This window comes from Emys orbicularis, chromosome 3 (genome assembly GCF_028017835.1).
Source record: "Emys orbicularis isolate rEmyOrb1 chromosome 3, rEmyOrb1.hap1, whole genome shotgun sequence".
NCBI classification, from domain to species: domain Eukaryota; kingdom Metazoa; phylum Chordata; order Testudines; family Emydidae; genus Emys; species Emys orbicularis.
Window position 1 is genome coordinate 150,146,861 of NC_088685.1, and position 24,580 is coordinate 150,171,440.

The 24,580-nt window shown below is 38.0% G+C and overlaps 1 protein-coding gene across 1 annotated transcript in view; it reads left to right on the forward strand.

Moving 5' to 3' along the window:
• LTBP1 (latent transforming growth factor beta binding protein 1) overlaps positions 1-24,580 on the forward strand; it is a 320,752-nt gene that overhangs the window by 204,839 nt on the left and 91,333 nt on the right. Inside the window, 8 exon segments of the mRNA XM_065401641.1 lie at positions 2,166-2,399; positions 6,911-6,933; positions 8,561-8,663; positions 9,889-9,987; positions 14,296-14,421; positions 16,522-16,647; positions 18,226-18,351; positions 23,014-23,133. Of these exon segments, the coding sequence (XP_065257713.1) occupies positions 2,166-2,399; positions 6,911-6,933; positions 8,561-8,663; positions 9,889-9,987; positions 14,296-14,421; positions 16,522-16,647; positions 18,226-18,351; positions 23,014-23,133 (957 nt within the window).

The following is a 24,580-nucleotide window of genomic DNA, read 5'->3' on the forward strand; positions in this document are numbered from 1 at the left end:
CAAATTGGAGGCTGGTTTACAACTTTGCCCTGTAATATATTTTGAGCCCCTTTTTAAGGTGGGTAAAACATGAGGTAGCCATTTATTAAAATATATTAGCATTTGCAAAAATACTGTCCAAATTAGGAATGAAAAAGCATGCAATAGGCTAGATCATGCCCTCCATCGTAAAAAGATCTGGGTGGATCAAAATTAAATGAAAAACTCAGCAAATTTTAAACTGCAGGGTTTAAGCTGCATCGCCCTCTTCAGCTGGCAAGGATTGGTGGTCTGTTGAAAAGTCTATGGGGATTGGCCTCCTACTCCATTAATGTTTCAAGATATAGAGGTAGATCTTCCGCTGCTGTGAAGTATTATCACTGGAACATGAAGGACCAGATTCTCTGAGTTCCTCCCTGGGCACTATTATCCCCCTGGGCACTATTGTCCCACATATCAACTTGGTTGTATTTAGAGCAGTGATGAAAATAAGTCCCTGCTCCTACTAAACCCCTAACTTGTTTCTCACCTCTGCCAGCTCAGTTTTTCAAGCACAGCGCAAGAATCCACTATTTTGGGAGGGATGATCACAGAGCCAGAGGCCCTCTGCATCCTGCTACAACTCCCAAACCTCAGAACCTGGAGTTCATGCAGAGGGACTCCAGGGGTCAGATATGTGGGGTCAGAATAGATGCTGCTTAGCTTCAACTACCTTTTCTTCTGATAGATTTATGAGCAGGATTTCCACTCCTCCCTTCTAGAGATGATCTGATCATATATCAGCCCTCTTAGCAAGTACTAAAGAAATACTCTTTTAAAAAATCCAGATGAAGTGTTGTTGTTTTTTCTGCACATATGGAAAGGCATGTTATTTTTTGAATATTATACCATACTACAATATTTTAATCCTGTTATTTCTGCGTGAATCAGAACAATGGATTCAGTATACATTTTAAATTTCAGTGGGGCAAGATCACCACTGTATATTTAATTTGAAGATAATATTGTAGGATGAAACAGGTACTATATATTTGGGGACCTTTGGAACCCTTACTTTTGGAGATATTTTGATATTAGTTTAATTTTATTTTTTAAGAAAAAATAGACATCATTATGTTGTTGTAGATTTCTGAAAGACATGCCACAGCTTTCCTTTAAATCATTTATTAATATCACATTTGAGTTACTGAAACATTTTTTATCTTTCATTTAAAGATTAATATGACAAAATATTTTTTAAAACGAGATATTTTTCATGTATTTTTCATTGCCTATTTTAAAAATATGTTTACTTTTCTAATAACACTGTTTTTAAAGTCAGATTGCTACACATGACTCTCTTAAAAACCCCAATCTAAAATATGCTTTTGCTGGTAACACTTTTTTCAGTGGTCTCCTCCCCAGCAAGGAGGAAGTATCCAGCAGAACTTTTCAAATTGTAGGAGATATTAGTATTTCACTGAAATAATCTTTTCCATGGTAAAATTTCATTCAATTTCACTTATTCTGAGAGACTGATTTATAAACCAGGTAACTCCATGTTAGGACATATGGAGTATATCATTGTTTCACTAGAATTTTAACATTCATTATGGGCATTATCCAAAGCCAACTGAATTCTATGGAAAGACTCACTCATGTTGAGTTCAGTGGGCTCTAGATCAAGGACTATGTCAGGTTTCTAGTGTAGTTAATTCATATCGCTTAAATAAATGTTATAAATCAAGATTTTTCAGCTTGATGTCTCTGGTTCAGTGGTAGTGAGAAGCTACTTTTTATTCTTTGGCAACTTCAAAAAGGAAACTATAGAAACCATAAATCCTAGTTACATATGCTCTATAAACAATGACAAGTTTCAGATGAAAAGTCACCTCAGAAATAACATACTATTTGAATTAGATTAATTAAAAATGGTTCAGATGAAGAGGCATATTTAACACAGCTGAAGAAAGAAATAATAAACTGGAGGAAAAGCCTTTTATAGAGGAATGAATTAAGTCCTAAAGTAATTTTTCAGAGGTATTCAATATTAGCATGCAATGATGTTTGTTCTTAAATATAGCATATTTTGTTATAAAAATGTACATACAGTAGCAGAGTTGATTTGTGTTCATTATATTTTCCATTGTGTCAAAATATTGCACTTTTAGACTCTTAAAAGGAATATTTTCCCATCCCAAATCTAGCTGCTTTTAAGGAAATCTGCCCTGGTGGAATGGGTTATACGGTTTCTGGCTCTCATAGAAACAAGCTATATCATCACCCTGCAGTTAGAGTACAGCCACCTGTCATTGGCAAGACCCAGATTACTCAACCTGTTGCTAAAGGTACTTCTCCTCCACCTCTCCCAGCAAAGGAAGAGCCAGTGGAGGCACTGACCTTCTCACAGAAAAGTGAGCCCGAGGTGGCTGTGCAAGAAGGTGAGAGTGGAAAAGGATCTTGAACTGTAGTTTAGTAGATAGCTATATTTCTGTGCATGTACTTCTGTTTTACATCCTTTTTATACAGTGTTTGTATAGAATTCGAGAGTTTTTAATAATGAAGAGCTCCATGTCACCGAATGAATTATGCTACAGACTGTAGTTCTCAGCCATTGTTATACAATAGCTCCCCTTGTACACCGAAAACTCTACACAGAGAGAAAACCGTAGTTCAGCCTAATTTTTGTGAGTAATAGAAACAGAAAATGTTTGTTCTATTATAAGGATTCCTATAATAATATTAGGCATCTCTAAAATATGAAAACTCTCATTAGTGTCTTATTTCTTACAATGAGGCCTCTTTCTGTAAGTTTTTTTTCTCAATCTTTGCATGGGTTTCTGCAAGCTCCTCTAAATACCATTAGCAGCTTTAAAATGGCCTGTTTTTAACATGCTTAATTTGAATGCGGAAGCAAAGAAATACAGACAGCCTGCAGCATGTGCAAAAATAAATGCATTGCCAACACGCTATTGGTGAACAGAATATAGGCAGGTAAAAATCTGATTGTGAGGAGTGTTGTGATGGTTTTGAGTCCTTTATATGTTATTTTCAAGAAGTAATTATGCAACTGGTTCACAGGGGCAACAGTTGGAAATGTCTGAATAAATTTTGCAGAACTTCATGGGAAATGCAGTCACCATAGATTTACTTCTTCTGAGGATCAATTCCCTGGTGCTCCTTAAAAAAAAAAACAAAAAAAACCCCTAACATCTTAATTGAAAAAACAAACAAACATTGTAAATAGTCAATTTGTTTTGCATTGGAAAATCCTACCTTGAACTTGGCAGCCTTCATTTTGAAACGCTGAGGGATATTTCTGCATCAGGAAGGTAGAAAAAATATGAGATACTTTTCAAGTAAGTGAGTTCCATCTACTATAATACGAGTTAATAAGTAGAGGGAGAGACTTCAGACTTTTCAATCTTTGAAGAGGAATTGTCAACCTGTTTAGGCCCTGAAAGGAAGATAAAGACTACTCGGTATTTTAAAGAACTCGAGGGATTCTCTCTGTTCTAATTCCGCCTTTTCAGTTGCTCATACCTTTCTTACACAGTTCCTTTTGAGCTGAAATTTTCCATGCTTAGTCTCAGCCCGAAAATGAAATTTACACTTTTCCCACCAGAAATTTTGTGCAAGGATAAATCAAAACAACTGAAGCTAGAAATTCTAAATTTTATAGAACTCAGGGAGATGTAAAAAGTCAGGAAAGTTTGAAGAAAATTGACTCGCTAGTTTTAAAATTATGCATATTAAAAAAAACACTGTGCTCACTTGAAGTCAGTAATGATGCACCTGCATGTTAGAATTTTTATCCTTTTTATACATTGAATACAACCTTTGACATTTGAAATGCAAAATATTCTTAGGTTCTATGCTCAATTTACCTGCAATGCTTAAGAACTGGAGCTGGTGAGGAAATGGTTTTTGTTCTCATGAAAAAAAAATTTTGCGGGGGGTTGGGGGTCTTAAAACCCCCACAAAAACTGGGGGGAAAATCAGTTTACAGCAATGGAAAACCATAACATTTCTACTGAAAACTAGCATTGGGCCAAAAGTGCTTCATTTTTGGTTGCTAGAAACGGGAAAAAAAAGAATCCGGTTTTGATTTTTTGGTGACACCCCCTCCTCCCAATTTTTGTTTTGTTTTGTTTAGTCAATATTGGATATTTTCCATGGAAATTTTCATTTTGACAAAAAAGCCTTTTTTGGTGGAAAAATCACATTTTCAATTAAACTTTGATCAACTCTATTAAGAACACCTCTGCTAAGGATGCCTTGCTCCTGTGGTAAAGCCAGCAGAGACTGTAAGCTCCTCAAGTTAAATATCTCCAGTTTAAGTAAGTTTAACTTTCACAGACCGAACAGGTCCATATCAAGAGATTTGCATGCTCCATTAATGACAGTTTCCTCACTTAAGGGTGGGTAAATTACAGGCCAGGAGCCTGCAGGGCTCATCAGCTCTGTAATGGGTAGACTCACCAGGCTGGGGAGCCTTTAGCATAGCACTTATGCTACATCACAGGTGCATACTGAATCTAAAGCCAGCATAGCCTGCAACAGAAGAATCATCTCAGCATAGGGGACTCCTCTAGTGGTATAGATCTGGGATAGAGGTTGCTATTCCACCCTTCCTCTTGTCTGCCAGTGTTGAGGACAGAGCAAGCACTTCTCGTGTGATTCCCACACTGCCATACTAGAGTTATGCTGGGGGCCAGCCTGGCATACAGTCAGACTAGGATAAATCATGAACCTCTTGAGAATGTGTTGTGTGTTCCTTGGCCATAATTGGGATGAATCCTCAAAGGAGAGGGAATAGAAACAGCGGCTCCACAGATGCTGGGCCAGTTTTCTGACTGGAACAGGGGCCAGGAATCTGGCCCAACATCTTTGAAGATCCAAACCATATTTTAAAAGAATTAAACTGCTAGCAAACGGCATCCTTTAGAGAGGCTGCATTGGATTTACATTCAAGATAGTGTTTGAGACTTACATAGGGTTGACAGTAGCCCTCTTTAAGGATTTAAAAGTCTCAGGTCTATCTATCAGTGGTTAGGATAATATAAAAATTCCTAAGATGCATTACATTTTCAAGCTTAAATATTTAATCTAATGTTAACATACTCACTTTTGAAAGATTATGAAGCAGTTGACAACATTTAGGGAGTAACTAACTACCAACAAATTTTCGTTTGTAAAATAAAGATTTTTTTTTTAATATGGAACTTTTGGGGACAAACTTGGCAAGAAAGTCATTTCTATTTGTTTTATATTTTGCTACTTTACAACAAATACTGCACAACTGAGCGGATTAATACCAAAACAAAAATTCATTACAAAACAATAACTTGCATGTCAGGTTTCTGCCTAATTCATTACTAAGGCCTGGTCTACACTAAAAAATTAGGCCAGTTTAACTACTTCAGTCAAGAGTGTGAAAAATTCACACCCATGAGTGGCGTTCTTAAGCCAACCTAAATCCCTGTGTAGACTGTGCTAGGCTGATGAAAGAATTGATGGATTACGTACACCAATGGGAGTATCCCTTCCATTGGCATAGGTAATTTCTACACTGAAGCACCACAGCTGTGTTGCTGTAGCATTTTAAGTGTAGACAAACCCTAAATTTCACTGAAACCAGATAACATAATTAGGGCCCTGCCAAATTCACGGCCATGAAAAACGCATCACGGACCGTGAAATCTGGTCTCCCCCATGAAATCTGTCATGAAGTCTGGTCTTTTGTGTACTTTCACCTTATACTATACAGATTTCTCAGGGGGGAGACCAACATTTCTCATAATGGGGGTCCTGATTCAAAAGAGGGTTGTGGAGGGATCGCAAGGTTATTGTAGGGGGGACACGGTATTGCCACCCTTACTTCTGCGCTGTCTTCAGAGCTGGGTGGCCGGAGAGCGGCAGCTGCCGGCCAGGCACCCAGCTCTGAAGACAGTGCCCCACCAGCAGCAGCGGAGAAGTAAGGGTGGCAATACCATACCATGCCACCCATCTGCGCTGCTGCCTTCAGAGTTGGGTCAGGACCCATACAGATACAACACTGTGAAATTTCAGATTTAAATATCTGAAATCATGAAATTTACAATTTTTAAAATCCTTTGAGTGTGAAATTGACCAAAGTGAACCATGAATTTGGTAGGGCCCTAACCATAATATACATGCTTAGTCCTTTCACACATGGTGTCTCATTACAATAGCAGTGCTGTACAGTAATATAAAAAAAATCATTTTCGCAGTCGTCATCTGAGTTACAGGGCCAGATTGTCAGCTAGGGTAAATCAATGGAGCTTTGTTGAATTTGATGACTTTATGTTGATTTACTCCAGTTAAGGATCTGGCCCATAATGTTTATCCCAAGTATTCCTTGAGCCAAATTCAGGAATTGCACATGTTTTTGATGTGGTTAATTTGGGTCCTTCACTCTCCCTTTTTCCCCTTAATTCACAAGAATATACACAAGGCTCACAACATCAACAGCAATAACAAAATTACTACATAAAAACAAATGCTTTAAAATACAATTCTGTAGTTTTGCAGGCATCACTGTGTTTCCCAGCAGCTCTGACAAGTTCTAGGAAAATTAGATAAGAACTAGCTTATGGAGCTGAAAGTTAGGGGATGAGATGGCAGGCTGTGTTATTTTATAGAGCCTGATTCTGACCTTGTTTTATATCAGAATAAGTCCACTGACTTTTGCAAAGTTACTTCTCATCTGTACCAGTGTGAGATCAGAATCAGGTCCATAGTCTTTATGAGACAGCCAAGTGGAAATTGAAATCTGATGATAATTTCTTGGTTAATTGTTTTAAAATGGTACTAAGGCCTGGAATGCAGAAATAATTTCAGAACACATTAAAATGACTCATGTTTTTGATATATATTCTTTCTATTCAAACTAGTTAATTCCTTTCCTTTCTTTTCTTTCTGGTTTTAGTGGCAACTGCAGCCCCTGATAAGGTAAAACATTAATTCTTTATTATATGCTTTCACAAAATAACTACAATACAATAGAGGATCCATGGGATTTGCATCCAGTTCTGAGAAATGTACTATATATGGGAATATAATAGTTACTGTTTGAGGCTGTGGCAATTCAGACTCATTGGTAGTACACATATTGTTTAATTTTCCACTGAAATTTACCAGTGACAATGAAAAAGCATCAGTCATAGTTGCTTAGGGCTAATACTGTGGTTCATCATATGTTCATAAAGGTTAGGGCTCTGATTCATCACTCCATCTGTATTCAGCAACTCACTTAAACATGTGCTTAATGGGCTTTAAGCATCTGCTTAAGTGCTATCCTGAATGGGGTGCTTCCTTGAATTGAGGCCTAGATGAATAGCATGCAAGAGTACCACTAACAAAAATTTCCATGATGAGGTTAAATAGGGAAGTCATACAGACTGATCTGGATTGCTTGGTAGGCTGAGCCCATTCAAATACAATGTGTTTTAATATAGCCAAATGGAAGGCCGTACATCTAGGAACAAGGAACACAGGCCATCCCTACGGAATGGAGGACTGTATCATGAAAAGCAGTGACTCTGAAAAGGATTTAGGGGTCATAGTGGACCAGTAACTTGACATGAGCTCCTAATGTGATTCTATGGCAAAAAGGATTAATGAAATCCTTGGATGTATCAACAAGGAAGTTGTGAGTAGGAGTAGGGAGGGGATTTTGCCTCTGTATACAGCATTTGTGAGATTGATACTGGAATAGTGTATACATTTCTGGCATCAGCATTTTTAAGAGGATGTTGAAAAATTGGAGACAGTGAAGAAAATAACTAAAAAATTATTTGAGAGCTGGAGAATATGTATAACAGTGAGAGACGTAAAGAGCTCAGTCTGTTTGGTTTATTTAAAAAAAAAAAAAAGATTGAAAGGCAACTTGATTACAGTGTTTAAGTACCTCCCCTAGCTACAGAAGTAATCAAAATGCTTTTAAAAATAAAATAATTAGATGTCACACAAATAAAGAGCTTATTTAGTATTTGTTTATTTACTCCAGTGACAGTTTTGCCTAATTAAGAAATGTAAAACAGGCCCCCCTACATTACAGCAATATATTGCAGTGGGTAGTGTATTATACTTTCTGCTTTGATTTGTTAGGGATAACAATAACTATGCTTCACTTCACTTCTCCATAGTGATGCAAGCATCTCTAATTTATGAAAATAAAAAGTCTAATACAATGACCATTGTGATAAGTTCTCTGTCAGCCAAATGCCTACAGAGATGCTCATGAGTGTGCCCTATATCTGTGATATAGATATATTTATAAAATAAAATTGCACTCTAAACTGCAATTAAATATATTTTTAAACTGTTCTAAAGTGGGAGATGGGGCTGCTCATGAGTGGTAACACCAATGTTATGAGTAACCACTTCAGATAATGGCAGTATTGCATGGTATGCCACCATTATTTCATATTTTAATTAGTAATACTTAGTTTGCTGTTAACATGAATTAGATATGGAAGAACAGCAACTGTTTTTCCAGACAATAGTTCCCCACACAACTCAGAAAACTGCATTAAAATCACATCTTCAAATTGTAAATTTTTAAATATTTTTTTAGGAATTAGTTTCACTTGATGATCAAGAAAAACCTGTGCTAGAGCCTGGTCAACCTCAGCTTTCTCCTGGGATTTCAACGATTAACCTGCATCCAAAATTTCCAGGTAACTCTTTTTGACTCCTCTTTTAGTGGATGACAGTACTTGTGAATCAAAGAATGGAATACTACATTTTGCTGTATGTTCCTTTCTGTTTCAGAATCTAATTGCTAATTTGAAACTCTGGATTCACAAATTTAGGGCCTGATCCTGCAATAATTTTACTCCTGCAAGTGATCCTTACAAGAACGGCCCCATTAAAGTCAGTTGGACTATTCGTGTAAGTGCGTGCAGAACTGGTCCCTCCGAATCCAGTTCTGCAGTGCTCTGCACACAGAGCTCCCATTGAAGTCAATAGGAGTGACATGAGGGGAGTGTAATGGAAGGATTGTACTGTAAGGAGTGAAATTCTTTACCTAGAAAAATTATAAAGGGAATAATAATACAAAACAACAACTAAACTTTGTAACATTATTATTAAAAATGTGCTAAGTGCTTTAGAGAATGAATACAGAAACATTGTCTCTGCCCCAAAGAAATTACACTCTAACTTCAAACTGGATACAACATTTGAGAGTAATCATCCAAAGGTGCGAAAATGAGAAGGTTGACAATTAGACCACATGATGACTGTTACTGAGTGTGCACATTTTGGTTCCATTCAAGTTACTATTGTTCTTAATGGTAAATTGGTGCACTACTTGTAGCAACATGGAAGACGTGGATTTTTTGAAGGGATATTCATTAGAAGATGTTAGTGGCTTGGCTAACAGGTTTTGTGAGAACATTCAATGAACAGGAGGCAGAATGTTAAAAGTCATAGAGCCAGGAGTAGAAGAAGGAAACGGAAGTGGAAGGGGTTGCGGTTGGCATCACTGGAGGAGTAAAGGGTAGGCAAACTGTTAAGAGTCAAAGACAGATATTGTAGGCTGAGGTGAAATGGTGGATGACCTTGAATATGAGAACACGAAGTTTGAAGTCCATTGTGCTGTGAGTGCAATCCACCTCTGATAATGGGGACTCTCATTGAGGTGCCTAAATCTAGATTTAGATGTCTAAATTTAGGTGCAAAAAATATGGCCACTAGACATTCTTTATTTGTTTAACCCAGTACAAAGGTTTTTTTTCACAAGTGGTGTAATTATAAAATCTTCAAACTGTTTTTCTTATTTAAAATCAAAGAAGCATAAATTACAAAAAGCCTTCATACTGTCAGATTAGTTCAATACTGTGTGTGTGATGTGTTGAAATATATCTTAAATATGATTGTTTTCCATTCTATGTCAAACAGCAGTGATTGAAAAAACCTCCCCTCCTCTGCCTGTTGAAGTTGCCCCTGAAGCTTCTACTTCAAGTGCAAGTCAAGTAATTGCACCTACTCAAGTTACAGGTATGGTACTTACCTTTTAGTGTAAAAACAGGGTAAGATATGACTATGAACACATTCCTGACAATAACACCTAATACACTACCGTTGTATTGGGATAGCAAATAGACTATAACAGTAGAGCACAGGGGAATACTTAACTGGGAGGTACAACATAGGAGGGCAAAATAGCACAGTAAGGAGTATGTTTTCAGCAGAGCTAGGACTTGGGCTCCCCTAGTTGCAGGTACAATTTGCTTCCTTATTTTTATGCCCACAAAATAAAGGGTGGGTGCAAATATGAATAATTCCACCTTTAGAAACCGCAGCAATAGAGGAGGACACAGAAATTGAAAGCTGTCAGAAGGCAAAGATAAGAATGGGATGAATAAAGCCTGTGAGGATTCTTTGCACTTTAAGACTGCAGAGAGATAACTGACCCTGGATAACCTTATGAAGGTGAGAAGACATTGGAAGACAGTGAGCAAACTGAGGACACTGAAAAGAAGCTTGAGAATCTACAGTGAATTCTACTGTAGATTACTAAACATCAAGGATTGTGAATTAAATGTAATGCAAAGAGGAAAAAGATAGCAGGACAGAGAACTGTGTCCCATAACTCCAAATGTGATGCACGTCTCGGTGAATATCACACATGGTCTAATCCTCCTCTCATTGAAATCAAGGGTAAAAGTTCCTTTGGCTTCAGTGGTGCAGGATCAGAGAAGTGGACAGCAAGAATGACCCTACACATCGTTATCTACACTGGTGCTTATGTCAGGACATAGCAGCTGAATGGAAAGCATCACAGACCATTTCAGATACTTGGGGCAAACCCCCCATTGACTTCAGCGGGGTCCACATTTCACCCCTGGGTCAAAACTGAAGATTACTTCCATGCTGATATTTCCAAAATTATTCTGCTAGTACTAAGGCAAAAAGAATCATGCTTGTGGGTATAAATTACCGTAGTTATTTTTCCAGCTCTAGCCCAGATCCTCACTAGTCTAGCTTCCATCTACTTCACTCCACCAAAACTGTTCTCACCAAGGTGTCCAACAGGCTCTTCCTGGTCAAATCTGAAAGCACACAATTCCCAGCCTCATCCTCTCGGACATCTCTATGTTTTTGACACTATCTGTCAATCTGTCCACTTTGCTTGTCCTCTCTGGGTTCTGCTTCTGCCACTCTGGCATCTCTTTTGGCACGTCTGCCTCTTCCTCACTCCCACTTCTGTGTAGATGCCTCATGGATCTATTCCTAGTCCTCCACTTTTTTTTTTTTTTACACACTTTCTTTGGTTAATCTCATCCATTTGCATGGCTTCAACTAATATCTCAATGCTAACTAATACATTTACCTATCCACTCCTGGCTCATTCAATCCTCTATTTCACCCTGCCTCTTACATCTCCTGGATGTGTCTCCCTCAATTTAAACATAATACTGTCAAATCTGAACTTATCTTTTCTCTCACACCCTTACTGCTCTGCTTTTTCTCTGCCTCCATCATCCTCCCTATTCTCAGGACTGTAACCTGGGAGCCATCCTTTCATATTCTCACTTTCCCCACACATGCAGGTCATATCCAGATCTTCTCACTTCCTCCACCATGTTATCTCTAAGGAAATACATTTTCTTTCTTATCTATACAACTAAAACTCCATCAGCTCCTGTGTTGATGGCTGATTTAATATTTGAATGATGACTGAGGCAGGATAATTTATTAATTTAACTAACAACTTAAAAGGGACCTTTTATGAAAACTCCTGAAATCACTAAAAGTTCATTTTAATATTGGGAATAGATAGGACTTGATTTCTCCACCTGTCACTTATACTTTGTATTACTGCTTGCAGTGTTTCTTTTCCAGCTCATCCCATATTTCTGGTGACAGAGTGTCTGCAATCAGTAGGTGATATCAGAGGTGACTAGAAGGCTCGTATCATACTTTTGGATTTAAGTAATCCCTGTATCCTTGAGGCTGTACTTTCTTGTGAACTGCAATCACTTTTTTATAGTCCGTTTCGACACAGAAGCTTCATCAGTAGAGAAAAATCATGAAACATATTCATGGCCTAACATAGCTTTTTAAAATTTGCACGAACATTTTCTCTACATCTATCATAGCTCTTATGGCACACATGACCAGCAGCCATTCAGTGCCATGTCTCTAACAATACTCCCCACAGCCTTTCTTTTGAAGCATTTTTGTGGAGAATTTTCTCTCTCTGGGTCAGATAAATTGAAGCACTGGTGTTGATGTTTCTGTACGCTCCAAATCTGAGTGCGCTCTCATGATCTGGCATTCATGCCCATCCTCAGTCTTTGTGAGTTATTTTCTTAGATAAGTTATTTAAACTTCATAGCTGGGTATGAACTTACTGATCTACTTCAGCATGCCTTGCAATCTCTGAATTCCTTTTTTATCTTTGTGTCTCTGCACAGTCAGTATCATTTAAATATTAGACTCAGTAAATATTGTTCCCTTTGATCCACATCTAAGCAGGTGATTTAAGTTGTTCGAAATTGACAGTTTGCCTTATTCCACTTAATGTTGTTTTTTCTTGCAATTTTCAGTACTCTCCACAATTGTTCCTGATGTTCTCCTGCAAGACCTTCTAGTATCTAGGACAGGTTGTTATGAGGTGAAATACTTCCAGTGCAAAACATGTTCCGAAAGGCAATCTCAGGAAACATCATCTGCCAAATGGTTACTGAAAATACAAGTCTTGGAGATTTCGGTGTCCATGGGAATCTGCCAAACCCTTGTGATGCATCTAATTTGCTGAAAAATTTGGCTCCTGCCATGTCAGCAAACATTTCATACCTTGTGGGCAAGAGGAAATATACCTTCTAAATTGTCTTTTTAAACTCCTTTTGTCTCTGCAGTTGCCAAGGAGTGAACCCAGTCTGTCAGCTCTTCAGAATAATCCCATTTGCTGTCATGTTTTCCAGCTCTCCCTAGTCTCTTTTTCTAGGCTTGTGGAGCATTTAGGGTGGCATATATAACAAGCTTTGTCTCTTCCCATAATTGCATCTTGTAAGTAACTGGGAGACACCCTTTTCCTGTGAACATGTCTTCATATGCCACAAATAGATTGTTCACATCTGGTTGAGGTTTGTTAGCAGACTTGTCATTCAGACTCTTCATGACATACCCCTCTTGATTAGACCTAGCACCTCATGTGTGTGTAAGCTCAAATCTGGTCACTTTCCTCAATGTGCAATGTGTCACAAACTCTCGTTTTACCGTTTCCTTTTTTCCCCTCAGTGACTGTTCACATTTACTCAGAAGTGGAATTTGTTCCTCACATGTAACCTCTTGTGCATATTTTTTAGCCATTCATTTGATTTTGCAGCTTCTTTCTTTGATGGATTTATGAGTAACATTTTGCCTTCACTTGAGTTCTGTGTCACTCTCTACAGCCATTATTTCCATTCCTCTTTGTTATACTGCTTGGCATACAAATATTGCCTTTTCCAGTGCCAGGTCCATGTCTCAGAGTAGCATTTCACATGTCTTTTTATCATTGCACCCCAAAGGAATTTGATCTTTAATGAGGGATTTTAATAATCTTTATACATAATTCATGGTCTTTATCCAGAAAATATATCGTCCATAGGTAACATTCTTTCATGTAACTCACTAGTGCTCAATCCTTTTCAATAGTTTTTCAAAGCTTTTTTACTTTTCCTCCTTCTCTTTATGACTTGAAAGGTTTCCATTTCAACACCATTTTAACAGCAAAAATCCTGAGTCCTAGACTGGCAACGTTGGTAAAGAGGCATTACATTAAGTTTAAGGACAAAACTAATGAAACTACATTCTACGACAGAATGTTTTGAAATTTAAAATGAGATTGATATTGTGAGATGCCTACAAAAAAAAATCCTCATATTTAACCGAGTTGTCATACTGCTTATAATAAAGTAGCCAAATCTATATTTCACCTAATTAGGAAATGTGTGTTTTCATAGACAACCTGCTGTGATATTGCTAAAAACTACAGTCTGTGAAAATAATTCTGTAATCTGCTACAGCTAACAGTTTAACATCTATGATTATTTTCATTTTACTCTATCTTCACTTTTGATTTGCATATGCACCCACTTGACTTCTGTGGGGGGGGGGGGGGGAGGGTAGGAAGGGGCAGTGGAAGAGTCAACTGACCGTAGGTCTGTTAGTCACTCAGGATAAATTGGACCGATCAGTGTGGTCACAACTGATTTCAGGCTCTCTCTCCTTTTAGCTGGAATAACTGAATATCACCCATTTACTGAAATATTTAAGTTTGTAATAATTTTTTTGTGTGTGTGTGTATATATATAGAAATCAATGAGTGCACAGTGAACCCTGATATCTGTGGAGCAGGACACTGCGTTAATTTGCCTGTGGGATACACCTGCATCTGCTATGATGGGTACAAGCTGAATGATCAACAGACAAAATGCTCTGGTATGAAAGAACTTTTTCAATAATCTAAAGTAATAACTGTATGAAGCATTTTCAAATATAGAATACCTTGTTTCTGCAAGGTGCTATGTATACCATATGTATATGTAGAAATCCTCTTCTGGACATGCCAAAACTACACAAAAATGTAATTTTTATATATAAAGCAATATTCACCAAAAGCAGGCTCTAGTGAACCTTTCAGCCAGTCAAAGATGAATGGAATTTTTTAAAAAAAGTTTTGTGTGTGTGAATTTAGTGCTCATGAAAGGTCTCACTGAAGTCACTAGGAGTTGAGGGCAATAAGCAGGAAACCATTTTAACTTGTCTGACCTGTCTCAATGAGTGTGAGTTTGACAGTCCAAGTGTGTGATAAATATGTAGAGCCTGGTGAATGTCAAAATCTATTTTACTTATGGGTACAATCATGCTTTGGAGGCACTAGTCTGCATTTTGGGAGGCGCAAGATCACGCCACCCCATGAGGTGCTCTGGGAGGGATCCTGCCTCAGGGAAACAGAATCTCTCTCAGATATCCCCAGTGCATATTGGACTGTTTTGCTGATACTATCCTTCTGAAAGTGCAGTTGACTTTCTTCTGCTGGCTAATGAGGAGTGGGTTGAGTAGGAAGCAGTTACCCTGGCACCTTTCCTGCCCTCTTTGGGATGTCTTACATTGCATGGCTGCTACGAAGATGTAGACCTTGTGCTCTAGGGCAGTGGCTCTCAACCTTTCCAGACTACTGTACCCCTTTCAGGAGTCTGATTTGTCTTGAGTACCCCCAAGTTTCACCTCACTTAAAAACTATTTGCTCACAAAATCAGACATAAAAATACAGAAGTGTCACAACACACTATTACTGAAAAATTGCTTACTTTCCAATTTTTACCATATAATAAAATAAATCAATTGGAATATAAATATTGTACTTACATTTCAGTATATAATATATAAAGCAGTATAAACAAGTCATTGCCGGTATGAAATTTTAGTTTGTACTGACTTCACTAGTGTTTTTTATGTAGCCTATTGTAAAACTAGGCAAATATCTAGATGAGTTGATGTACCCCCTGGAAAACCTCTGCGTACCCCTGGTTGAGAATCACTGATCTAGTCCAACCCACCACGCTGAGTATACCTTACGTCTTCGCTTACAATTGTGCAACAGCACTGATAACAGTGGGTCCACATGATAGTAACTTGGAGCATAATTTGGCCCATAGAGTGTATTTGAAGGATCGATCAGTTCTTTCTCTGCATTTTTTTCTTTAAAAATAATAAATAAGGTTATATATGCAAACATTCTATTAATGCAGTTTTATTGGTGAGATTTTACATGTCCAGGAACCAGAAGTACAGACCTGTAGTTGCCCACAGCAACTATAGTTGAGCCATATTTTACTTATATTAAGGGATTAAAGTTACACCATATACAAGAATACAAAAGGCTGCCTGTGAATTACAGCAGATGATCAGAGTCACAACTAAATCAGGAATCAAGTTCCTGACTTCTGTGTAAACAAAATTTCAACTGTAATACTGAATGAACACAGTAATGTTTACATTTTGATAATATTATATTTTCAAATGTTCCATTATTCATTTTTACTTTATCAGAAAGTCAATAACTACTCAAATATAATACCTCTACTGACTGGTGCTAATACTATTTAAATATATTTTATACAAATACACCTAGAATAATGATGATTTAAAATTCTTATAATTTTGTCTAGCTTTATACTGTTCTATGCTTGTAGCAATGCCAATGCTTAATATGGGGAGTACCACAAATACTGTTGTAGCATTAATTACTTGCAAATGGAAATTTTAAAGATTTGAAGTGTGTCCACTATTTAGTCTTCAAGCAATTTCAGTACTCATATAGCTTAAGCCAGTAAGCATGATTTTTCCATCTACAACTATTTGATATATGCTTCTTGAGGCTCTTTAAGAGAACAAAGTGTATAGGCTTTCAAATAGTTAAACTCATTACAAGCCCTGTCTTTTCAAAGGCACATATTCGTTGGGTGGAGTGGGGAAAAGAGTCATGACCAATTATGTTACATTTTTCAATATCCTTATATTTTATTTCTTAAACAGATATCAATGAGTGTGTTCAGACTCCCCATCTATGCTCCCTTGGGCACTGTGAAAATACAGAAGGGAGTTTCCTGTGCATTTGCCAAGCAGGATTCATGGCCAATGAAGAAGGAACAGAATGCATTGGTAACCACTGCTCTTCTTTATTAAAACGATGATGAGAATAATAATTTAAAAACTGATCATTAAGAGCCTAAGCCAAAGTTAATTGAAGTAATTGAAAATACTCCCTTTGACCTCAATGAGCATTGAATCAGGCCCTAAAGCCCAGATCCTCAAAATCAATGTCCGTTTGGGGCCTAAATACCTTGGAGAATGGGGGCCTACGAGGTCAATATAATGTTTTCTTCATGACATATTTATTAGAAAGCGGGCAAAAAAACCCAAACCCGACTCCAAGGTGTTTTATGTGTATAGCTACAGAGGGACATGGTTAACCACATTGAGTGTTGAAATTTATTTATTTTTAAAGTTATTGCTTTTTGCAGGTATGAAATCAAGATTCTCCCTGATATTTTTTTTTATTTCCCCCCCTAACTGATTGGCTGAAGGGTGAGATATTTAAAAAAAATTACAAAACAACTCCTTACCTCTCAACTGTCCCAAATTTGGCAGAACAATCTGCTTTTCCACAGCTTTCCTTGGAATTACCCAACTGTCCGTTCTTGCCATCTGTAAGCCCCACAGTGTGAACGCACTATTCATGTAATATTTATACATTGCCTTGATCACTCTTTTCTCCACTTCTCCCTGAGGCTTCAGTTGCACCCAAAGCTCTTGTGTCCTCTTCTCTATTCCCTTTGCATAGGAAAATTGCAGGTGACTCCACATAGCTGTGGATCTGACCTTCTCTGGTTATCTTCCAACAAAGTATGTATAGGCTGTTGGATTTGATCACCAGCCTGGGAAAAATAACTAGCCACACCCAGATCAACTTATAGCCCTTGCCTCAGGGCTCTGTTTTTTGTCCAACATAAAAAAGGAAATGTGGCCTGACAACATAAAGTAATAGTTCTGGTCTCAACATGAGACTGTACCCCCACCCGCCAGTCTCCTGCAATTTGGTGGTCAGAACCTTCAGCCAGCTGTGGAGACAGAGGGGAAGAGCAGTTTGCAGGGGCTCTCATCCCCTCACAGTCCTCTTCTGCAGTACAGGAGAGTATTCTCCCATCACGCTCCTGGACCCAGGCTCCTTTATGGAGCTAGGGTCCACATCTGCATCACCAAACTGGTAATTATCAGACCCAATCACCTGACACTGCTCCTTTCCAGAACAGGGCTGGCTGCATCCTGGCCCTTAAAGGGGCAGATCACCCTGATAGAGTGTAATGCAGAGAACTCCAAGGAACACAGAGGACCAGGTCCTCAAAAGTATTTCGGTGCTTAATTCCTATTGAAGTCAATGGGAGTTAGGTACCTAAGTACCTTTGAGGATCTGGGAATCGTTTTTCTGGATTTACACCAGTGCAGCTGAAAGCAAGATCTGTCCCACAATGTTTCTAATATATTATTCTCCAGTGTTTGTTAAATAGCTCTTCTTAAGTTGAACATTAACATTTTCTTTTGTAATTCTCTACTTCTTTTCTATCTGGCAAACATATGAGAAAGAATGTGGGAAATTCATATATTACGTATGTTGGTTATTTGATGATGAATTTAAGCTTATGTGCACCTTTTGGTTTCTCCCCCTACCCCACTTCTCAGATTTTGTTGAAGGTTTGAGACCTCACATCTGTGGGGAAGGCCTCTGTGTAAATACAATTGGCTCATATAAATGTGAATGTTGAGACAGCGGATGCTGAATGAAAGGACAGGCCAATGTGTCGGAGAGTTCTGACTCTACAGTAGTAGAAGTATGGCAATGAAATTAAGCAAGCCAAACCACTGGCAAGTTAATAGCCGTATGTTAGTATTGAATCTTCCCCTGTTGTTTCCAGACTAGTGTTTCTAATTTCTCCAGTTTACTTTAAGTCTGTCTTTCTGAGTATTTCATACCCCTCTAATTTTCATATAGCAAATTTGATCATGGTTATGTTTAACTTTTGAATATTTGATAAAAATATTAAATAACACATCCCATTATGGAAGAATAAATACAACAACAACAAAAGTAAAGCTCTTCTTTTGCAATTCTGTGATGGGTGATAATTTGGGCAATACTTAGACTCCAGGCTAACAGAAGTTCATCTATAAAAACTCTGTCCACAATAAGGCTCATCTTTAATGTTTTATATTTGTGTAACAACAAAAAATGAACAAAGGGATACATTTGCTGTTTGGAATATAAAGCTGCCACCAGACACTGTCATTTCATAGAATAAGAGAGAAGTCCCAGCACATCTGACCTAAAAAATGTGTACCTTTTCTTTTTGGCGTGAATTTTTCTCTGGTGTGTGTTTTGTGGGATTTTTTTCCTAACCTCTTCAACATTGATTTGATATTCAGTGAATTAAAACCAGTCAATTATTCTATTTTAAATATATACTCATTTGTACTTCAATCTAAATTACTGAGCATAGAAGAAAATTGTTAACATATTTCTATAATAATTAAACAGACACAAAATACCATGTATTCTGTAGGACCCTGATTGCCTTGTCTGCGTTTCAATAACCCATAAACTGTTAGCAATCCAGCACCATGTATTCTTTTGAGTGACTTAGGATGATTTTGAAATGTTTTTTTAGAACACAGTTCAAAGTATTTTTCATTGTTTTTGTATTTGTTTGAAATGATCCTCATCACCTGCTGTGGGACAGGCTGTCCTAGGCTAGTTTATTCTGGCATAAGACATATTGATCCAGATTTTCAAAAGGACTCCTATCCAACAACCAGTATGGATGCACAAGTTGAAGGGCTTGTGTACAAACAAGCAAGCTTAATTGTACTTTTGTGCATGTACTTTTAAAAATGTAGGTCATGAAGATTTTCACCATTATACATCAGAAATTATGAAGTGAGCATATTAGTAAATCAGGGTTGCTCAGGGGTAGCATTTAAAGAAAATCTTTTTTTGTTTTGTTTTTTTTACTGACAACAAAAAGATTCCAAATTGAGATGAAGTCATTTGAGATTTTTAAAGTAAAATGTACATATTTACATGATAGTGCTACGTTGGCTGAGCAATGAAGGAAGAACTGTGTCTATTAGAAGAAATTTAAGAAAATACTGATTGTAGGGCAGTATTTGTAAATGGGTCCAAGCAGAAACACATGCAAAACGTGTTTGTTTTGTTTGGCCCTGTGCTTCAGAGAAGAAGCTCAGACCTGATTATAAATCCAATCCAAACACAAGCTGAGTGGAGAGACAGTTAGTTCATTTGTAGTGTCTTTACCAGTGGATACCAATCGGTTACTTCTCTTGGAGAAGCCATTCCAGTTAAATTCATGGGACTGGGACTGGGACTGGGATGTTCAAAACCTGGAAGTGTGAGCTTGTCTCGCAGGCTCCTCAATCCCATTGGCCAGGGTTTTGTTTTGTTTTGTTTTGTTTTTAAATCTAGCTCTGGGATGGTCCTTGCATAGTTTTTTAAGTGTTCTTTCTGGGCAGGGGCGGATGAGAGAATCATAGTTGGATTATTTATATTGTGTGCTAAAGATGGGGGGAAATAAGATTATTAGAGTCCTTGCATGGTTCTGAAAATAAAATGTTCTCTTAACTTATGATTAATTTTTTCATTATTTTATCTTTCGATACATCACTTTGAGATTAAATTTATCACAGACAAGGGGAGTTGAGACTGCTTCTAGGGTTCAAAATATTGAGCACCCTCAGTGCTCATTGACTTCAGTGGGAGTTGAAGATATGAGTATCTTGCTCAGTGTCTTGCAAGATCGTGCCCATCATCATTTCTTCTATCTGTCCTCCTTTTACAATGTGTTTAGCAACTTTCCTGTAGAAGACTTTACATACAGACATTCACAGCAGCATCCAGTGATAGCAGCAAATAGATTTGCTGCTGTGGGTTTTGTTAAAGAACTCCTCCTTCTAGTCTGAACCATCCGTTATTTTCTGTTATATTAGTAATTGTTTCAAAACATTCACTCCAGTGTATCAAGTTTCTTATTCTCCCAGATTTGATACAATAGCTTCCCATTATATAATGCATATAATTCCTACAAACAAATTCTACATTGAAAACTAGTTAAGGTTGCTTAAGGGAAAAACCCTCCCACGCTAACCCTTCAAACCAAGGAAATGACATGTTAAGGGAACCATTTTCACCACATCATTACACCCACACATGACATTTACCATTCTGACAGATTCTGCAGCTCCACAAATAACTCCCTTCCACTTCCCACACAACCCCCCACCACACACACACACACTGCACACACTACTTGCAAATCATTCACTATAACACCACACCTTACTTCAGACTTTACACACCCACACAAGCACATATAATAGATCTGGAACTTACCCAGTGGTCATATTTTAAGAGTACATACAAGTTACTATTGCTGAGTTCAGAATTAAAGTGTAATATTATCATAGGTGGAGCTGGTATTGCCACTTATAGTTAAGGTTGCCTGACACTTCCCATTATAAGATCCTGTTGTCAGTTTCTTATAACTTTGCCGGACTTTAACTATATGGGCAGACATTTTCCATGCTGCATATCTTCCTCAAGCTCAGGTTTTTTGGAAATTTTTCACAAAAATGGTCCAGCTGTTCCTGAGAACAAGTTTAGAGGGAAATATATTATTTTGCCCATGTTTAAAAAAAAAAAAAAAAAGTCTTACAGCCATTTCCTTCAGAAGCTCTTGTGCCTCCATGTTTTGGAGCAAAGGCTTGAAATTTGGCAAGGGGTGGTCTTTGTGTCAGGGATGTGCCTTTTGTTGTTCTCATGAAAACCTACCCAAATTTGGTCAAGTTCTAAGCCTTTGAAAAATTCCCATTTGCACATGCTCAGTAGAGAATTGTTAGAGTTTGGTTGCTGAATTCTCTGAAGATTGATAATGTTCCAACCCAGGGAGGTAGGGGCAGAGCAGTACTTTTCCTGTAGTTGCTTCTTCAGGCTCCTGGGAACCACTGTGGCACTGGGCACCAGAACTGAGAGCAGCGCTTTCAGTACTCCCACTGCTTATGCCTGGGCACGATAGAGTAAAAAACAGCTTGTCTTGAATATAGGGGGGACAAGAGCTGGGCAGAAGTATGGTGTGCGGAGTAGATTGGGACATGGGGTCTGGGGATAGGAGGGACTAGGAGCTGGGAGATTAAATGCATCCTGTTCATTGGATGACGCAGGAGACCTATGGAAAAAATAGTATGTGATCATGTAATTAAAGACTCGTAGAATAAGGCATATGCACAAGGGAGTGGAATTAAGGCTGCACCGGCAACCTTAATTCTGACATTTCCTAACTTTTGAATGCTTGACTTTGCAACTTTAAGAGTCTGTTACTTTCGCTTTTTATATGTAAAAGTGTGTGTATTGTGAGTAGCGTGGTGTTCCTTTTTTTTTTTTTTTTTAATGTGGAAGGGAGTTATTTGTGGAGCTGGAGAGACTGTCAATGAGAGCTCTGAGGTTTAGACATAAGCTCCCTGCTCTGATGTGACTGAGCTAGACCATCAGAGTGGAATCTGTGCTGATGCACCCACCTACCCCATACATTGCCAGAAGCTTTTCTGCAGCCTCATGGGGTTGTTCTGTCACACACACCCTCTTCTTAGACGCAATAGCCCTCCATTATCCACCCATGTCTTCGATTGCCACTCACACTGCCTGCATTCCTAGTCCTCCCACAACTTATCTGCCCTATAATTCTGCATACAAAAGGGCCTAGGGGAGCCTCAATTTCCCACCTCTATGCCCCCTCCTCAAGCTCTCAACAAATCTCACTTTAGTTAGGGAAGCTGGCGGTACAGTGAGACCTGCAGTGCTGGTGAGACAAGCCTCTACAAGGTCCTAAGAGTGGCTGGAGTTAGTTAGCTGGGGGTGCTGAAAACAGATGAGATTCACCCAAATTTCTCTAAAGAAGGGTTTTTGCAGGTTTATATTTCACCCCAGGAACATTTTTAATGCTCATAATACCCTCAGAAATTCAAGGTCACCTCAAGGAGCATTTCCCATGTTTAGTTTATTTAAATGGCAAATGGGCTGAGCTACACAGAGGTAGTCAGGTCCCATCAAAGCCAAACGCTTGATATGTCCTTCACTACGGAACCACTGTCAGCAACTCCAGAATTTAATTGTGAAGCCACAAGTGATTACCCTTGTATCTTTAATCAATTTATAAATAAAAGATCTGATCCACAGCTGGTATAAATCTGTAGGGCTCCTTTGACTTCAATGGAACAGGGCTGACTTACACCAGACGAGAAGGATCTGGTCTGCTGACTTCAGTAGAGCTATCCTGATATGCACCATCTGAGAATCTGGTTCAAAATACACAACTGGATATATAAATGCAGTTACAATAATCAGACTAGTTTGTTCTTCAACAGCCTGTTATGATTCCGACCTAGATTTTCTTATTTTTAAAGATATTGACGAATGCCTGACCCAAAGTATTTGTCCAGATGAACAATGCATTAATGGTCCTGGCTCTTACCAATGCGTTCCTTGCACAGATGGATTCAGAGGCTGGAATGGACAGTGCCATGGTATGTTCTGTAGTGTTTGTATCCAAATATTGTTACATTTGTGTTCTGAGAGACTGTGGTGTTAATGGAAATGTGCCAAAAAGGCCTCCTATTGTTGCTGAAATAGAAACTGAAGGTAGGTAAGATTTCAAAATGATTTCTGGTCTTGGAGAGAGAGGGAGTCAGACAAGGTTTCCTCACTATAGAGCAATGAAAATTAAATTTAGGATGCAAGTATCATGAGATGTGAAAGTGGAATTTTGGAAATATGAAAATATGGAATTTTAAAACTTAAGAGATTTTTAAATTAGTGATATGCTAGAATGCCATTGTTAAGGTTAGTAAGCAAGTGGAAAAACTTGAGATAGCTATAATACTTCAGTGTGAATGGCGTGCTGTTGAAGAAAATTCAGATACTGGTTCACAAAGCACACTGACAACATCTCTTAATTATTAGTATTTCCAGCAAACCATTCAGCACACCTCTAACAGTTTCACAGCCATTCAATAAGGATCATTTTTAGCTCAGGTTTTATGATAGATTTTTCACACTCCCTATTACTGTTTTTCCCCCCAGTTGTTTGCCTTCCTTTTTTCAAGGACCGTGACATCTGTTTCTGAAACTGATAGCAAAGGGCAGTCAGAGGTGTTGTGTAATAATTGTACAGTGGTACTTGTCTTCTGGAGCTGAGAGTACCACCTGCTGGATTAATTGAGGCATGATTGCATTTCAGTTGTGACGGAAGTGATTTGTGTGTGTGTGCGCGCGTGCACATGCGCGCGCATGCATGGGCGTGTGTACATATATGCATACACACACTGTATTTTGTGCAATGATTTGGGACTCTTTCTACAACACAAGATTTCCATTTATTATTTGGGAAGTAAAAGGTTGACTTTTTTATATATTCCTTTTTTATATATAGTACAGTTGAATATACGGCTTCAAAGGTGGTCTAGGAAGAGTGCATATTTTCTAACATTAGGCTTGATTTTTATACCGCCACAGAAGTAGCTTTACAGAGATAACCCAGTTCAAAATACCAATAGTCTAGTGCAGTCCCAGAATTACATCACTTACATTTTTCATTTTGCCAGCCAGATTATTAGAAGTGCAAGCAGAAATGTTAAATCACTGCATTACTCAGCCCAGGGTCACAAACTTAACTGCTTGCTCCAAGCAATAAATCTCTGTTTTGAATTGCTGAAGTCATATATAATCTTTTATTAAAGGCATGCAAAGTACTCTTTCCTTTTCTCTTGTTTCATATAAAATTCTAAACCACATACAACCAAGGCAATTCATCCACACTTTTCGTGATATGATCAGTCTTCATTTTCTGCTTATCCTGGACTTGAATTCCATTCAAAATTATCCACATGAACTTTAGTAGGTCTAATGGGGACAGATTTTTCCTTCTTAACTTAACTCTGTAGCTATATAATAAAGTACCCTTTAAACAATGTG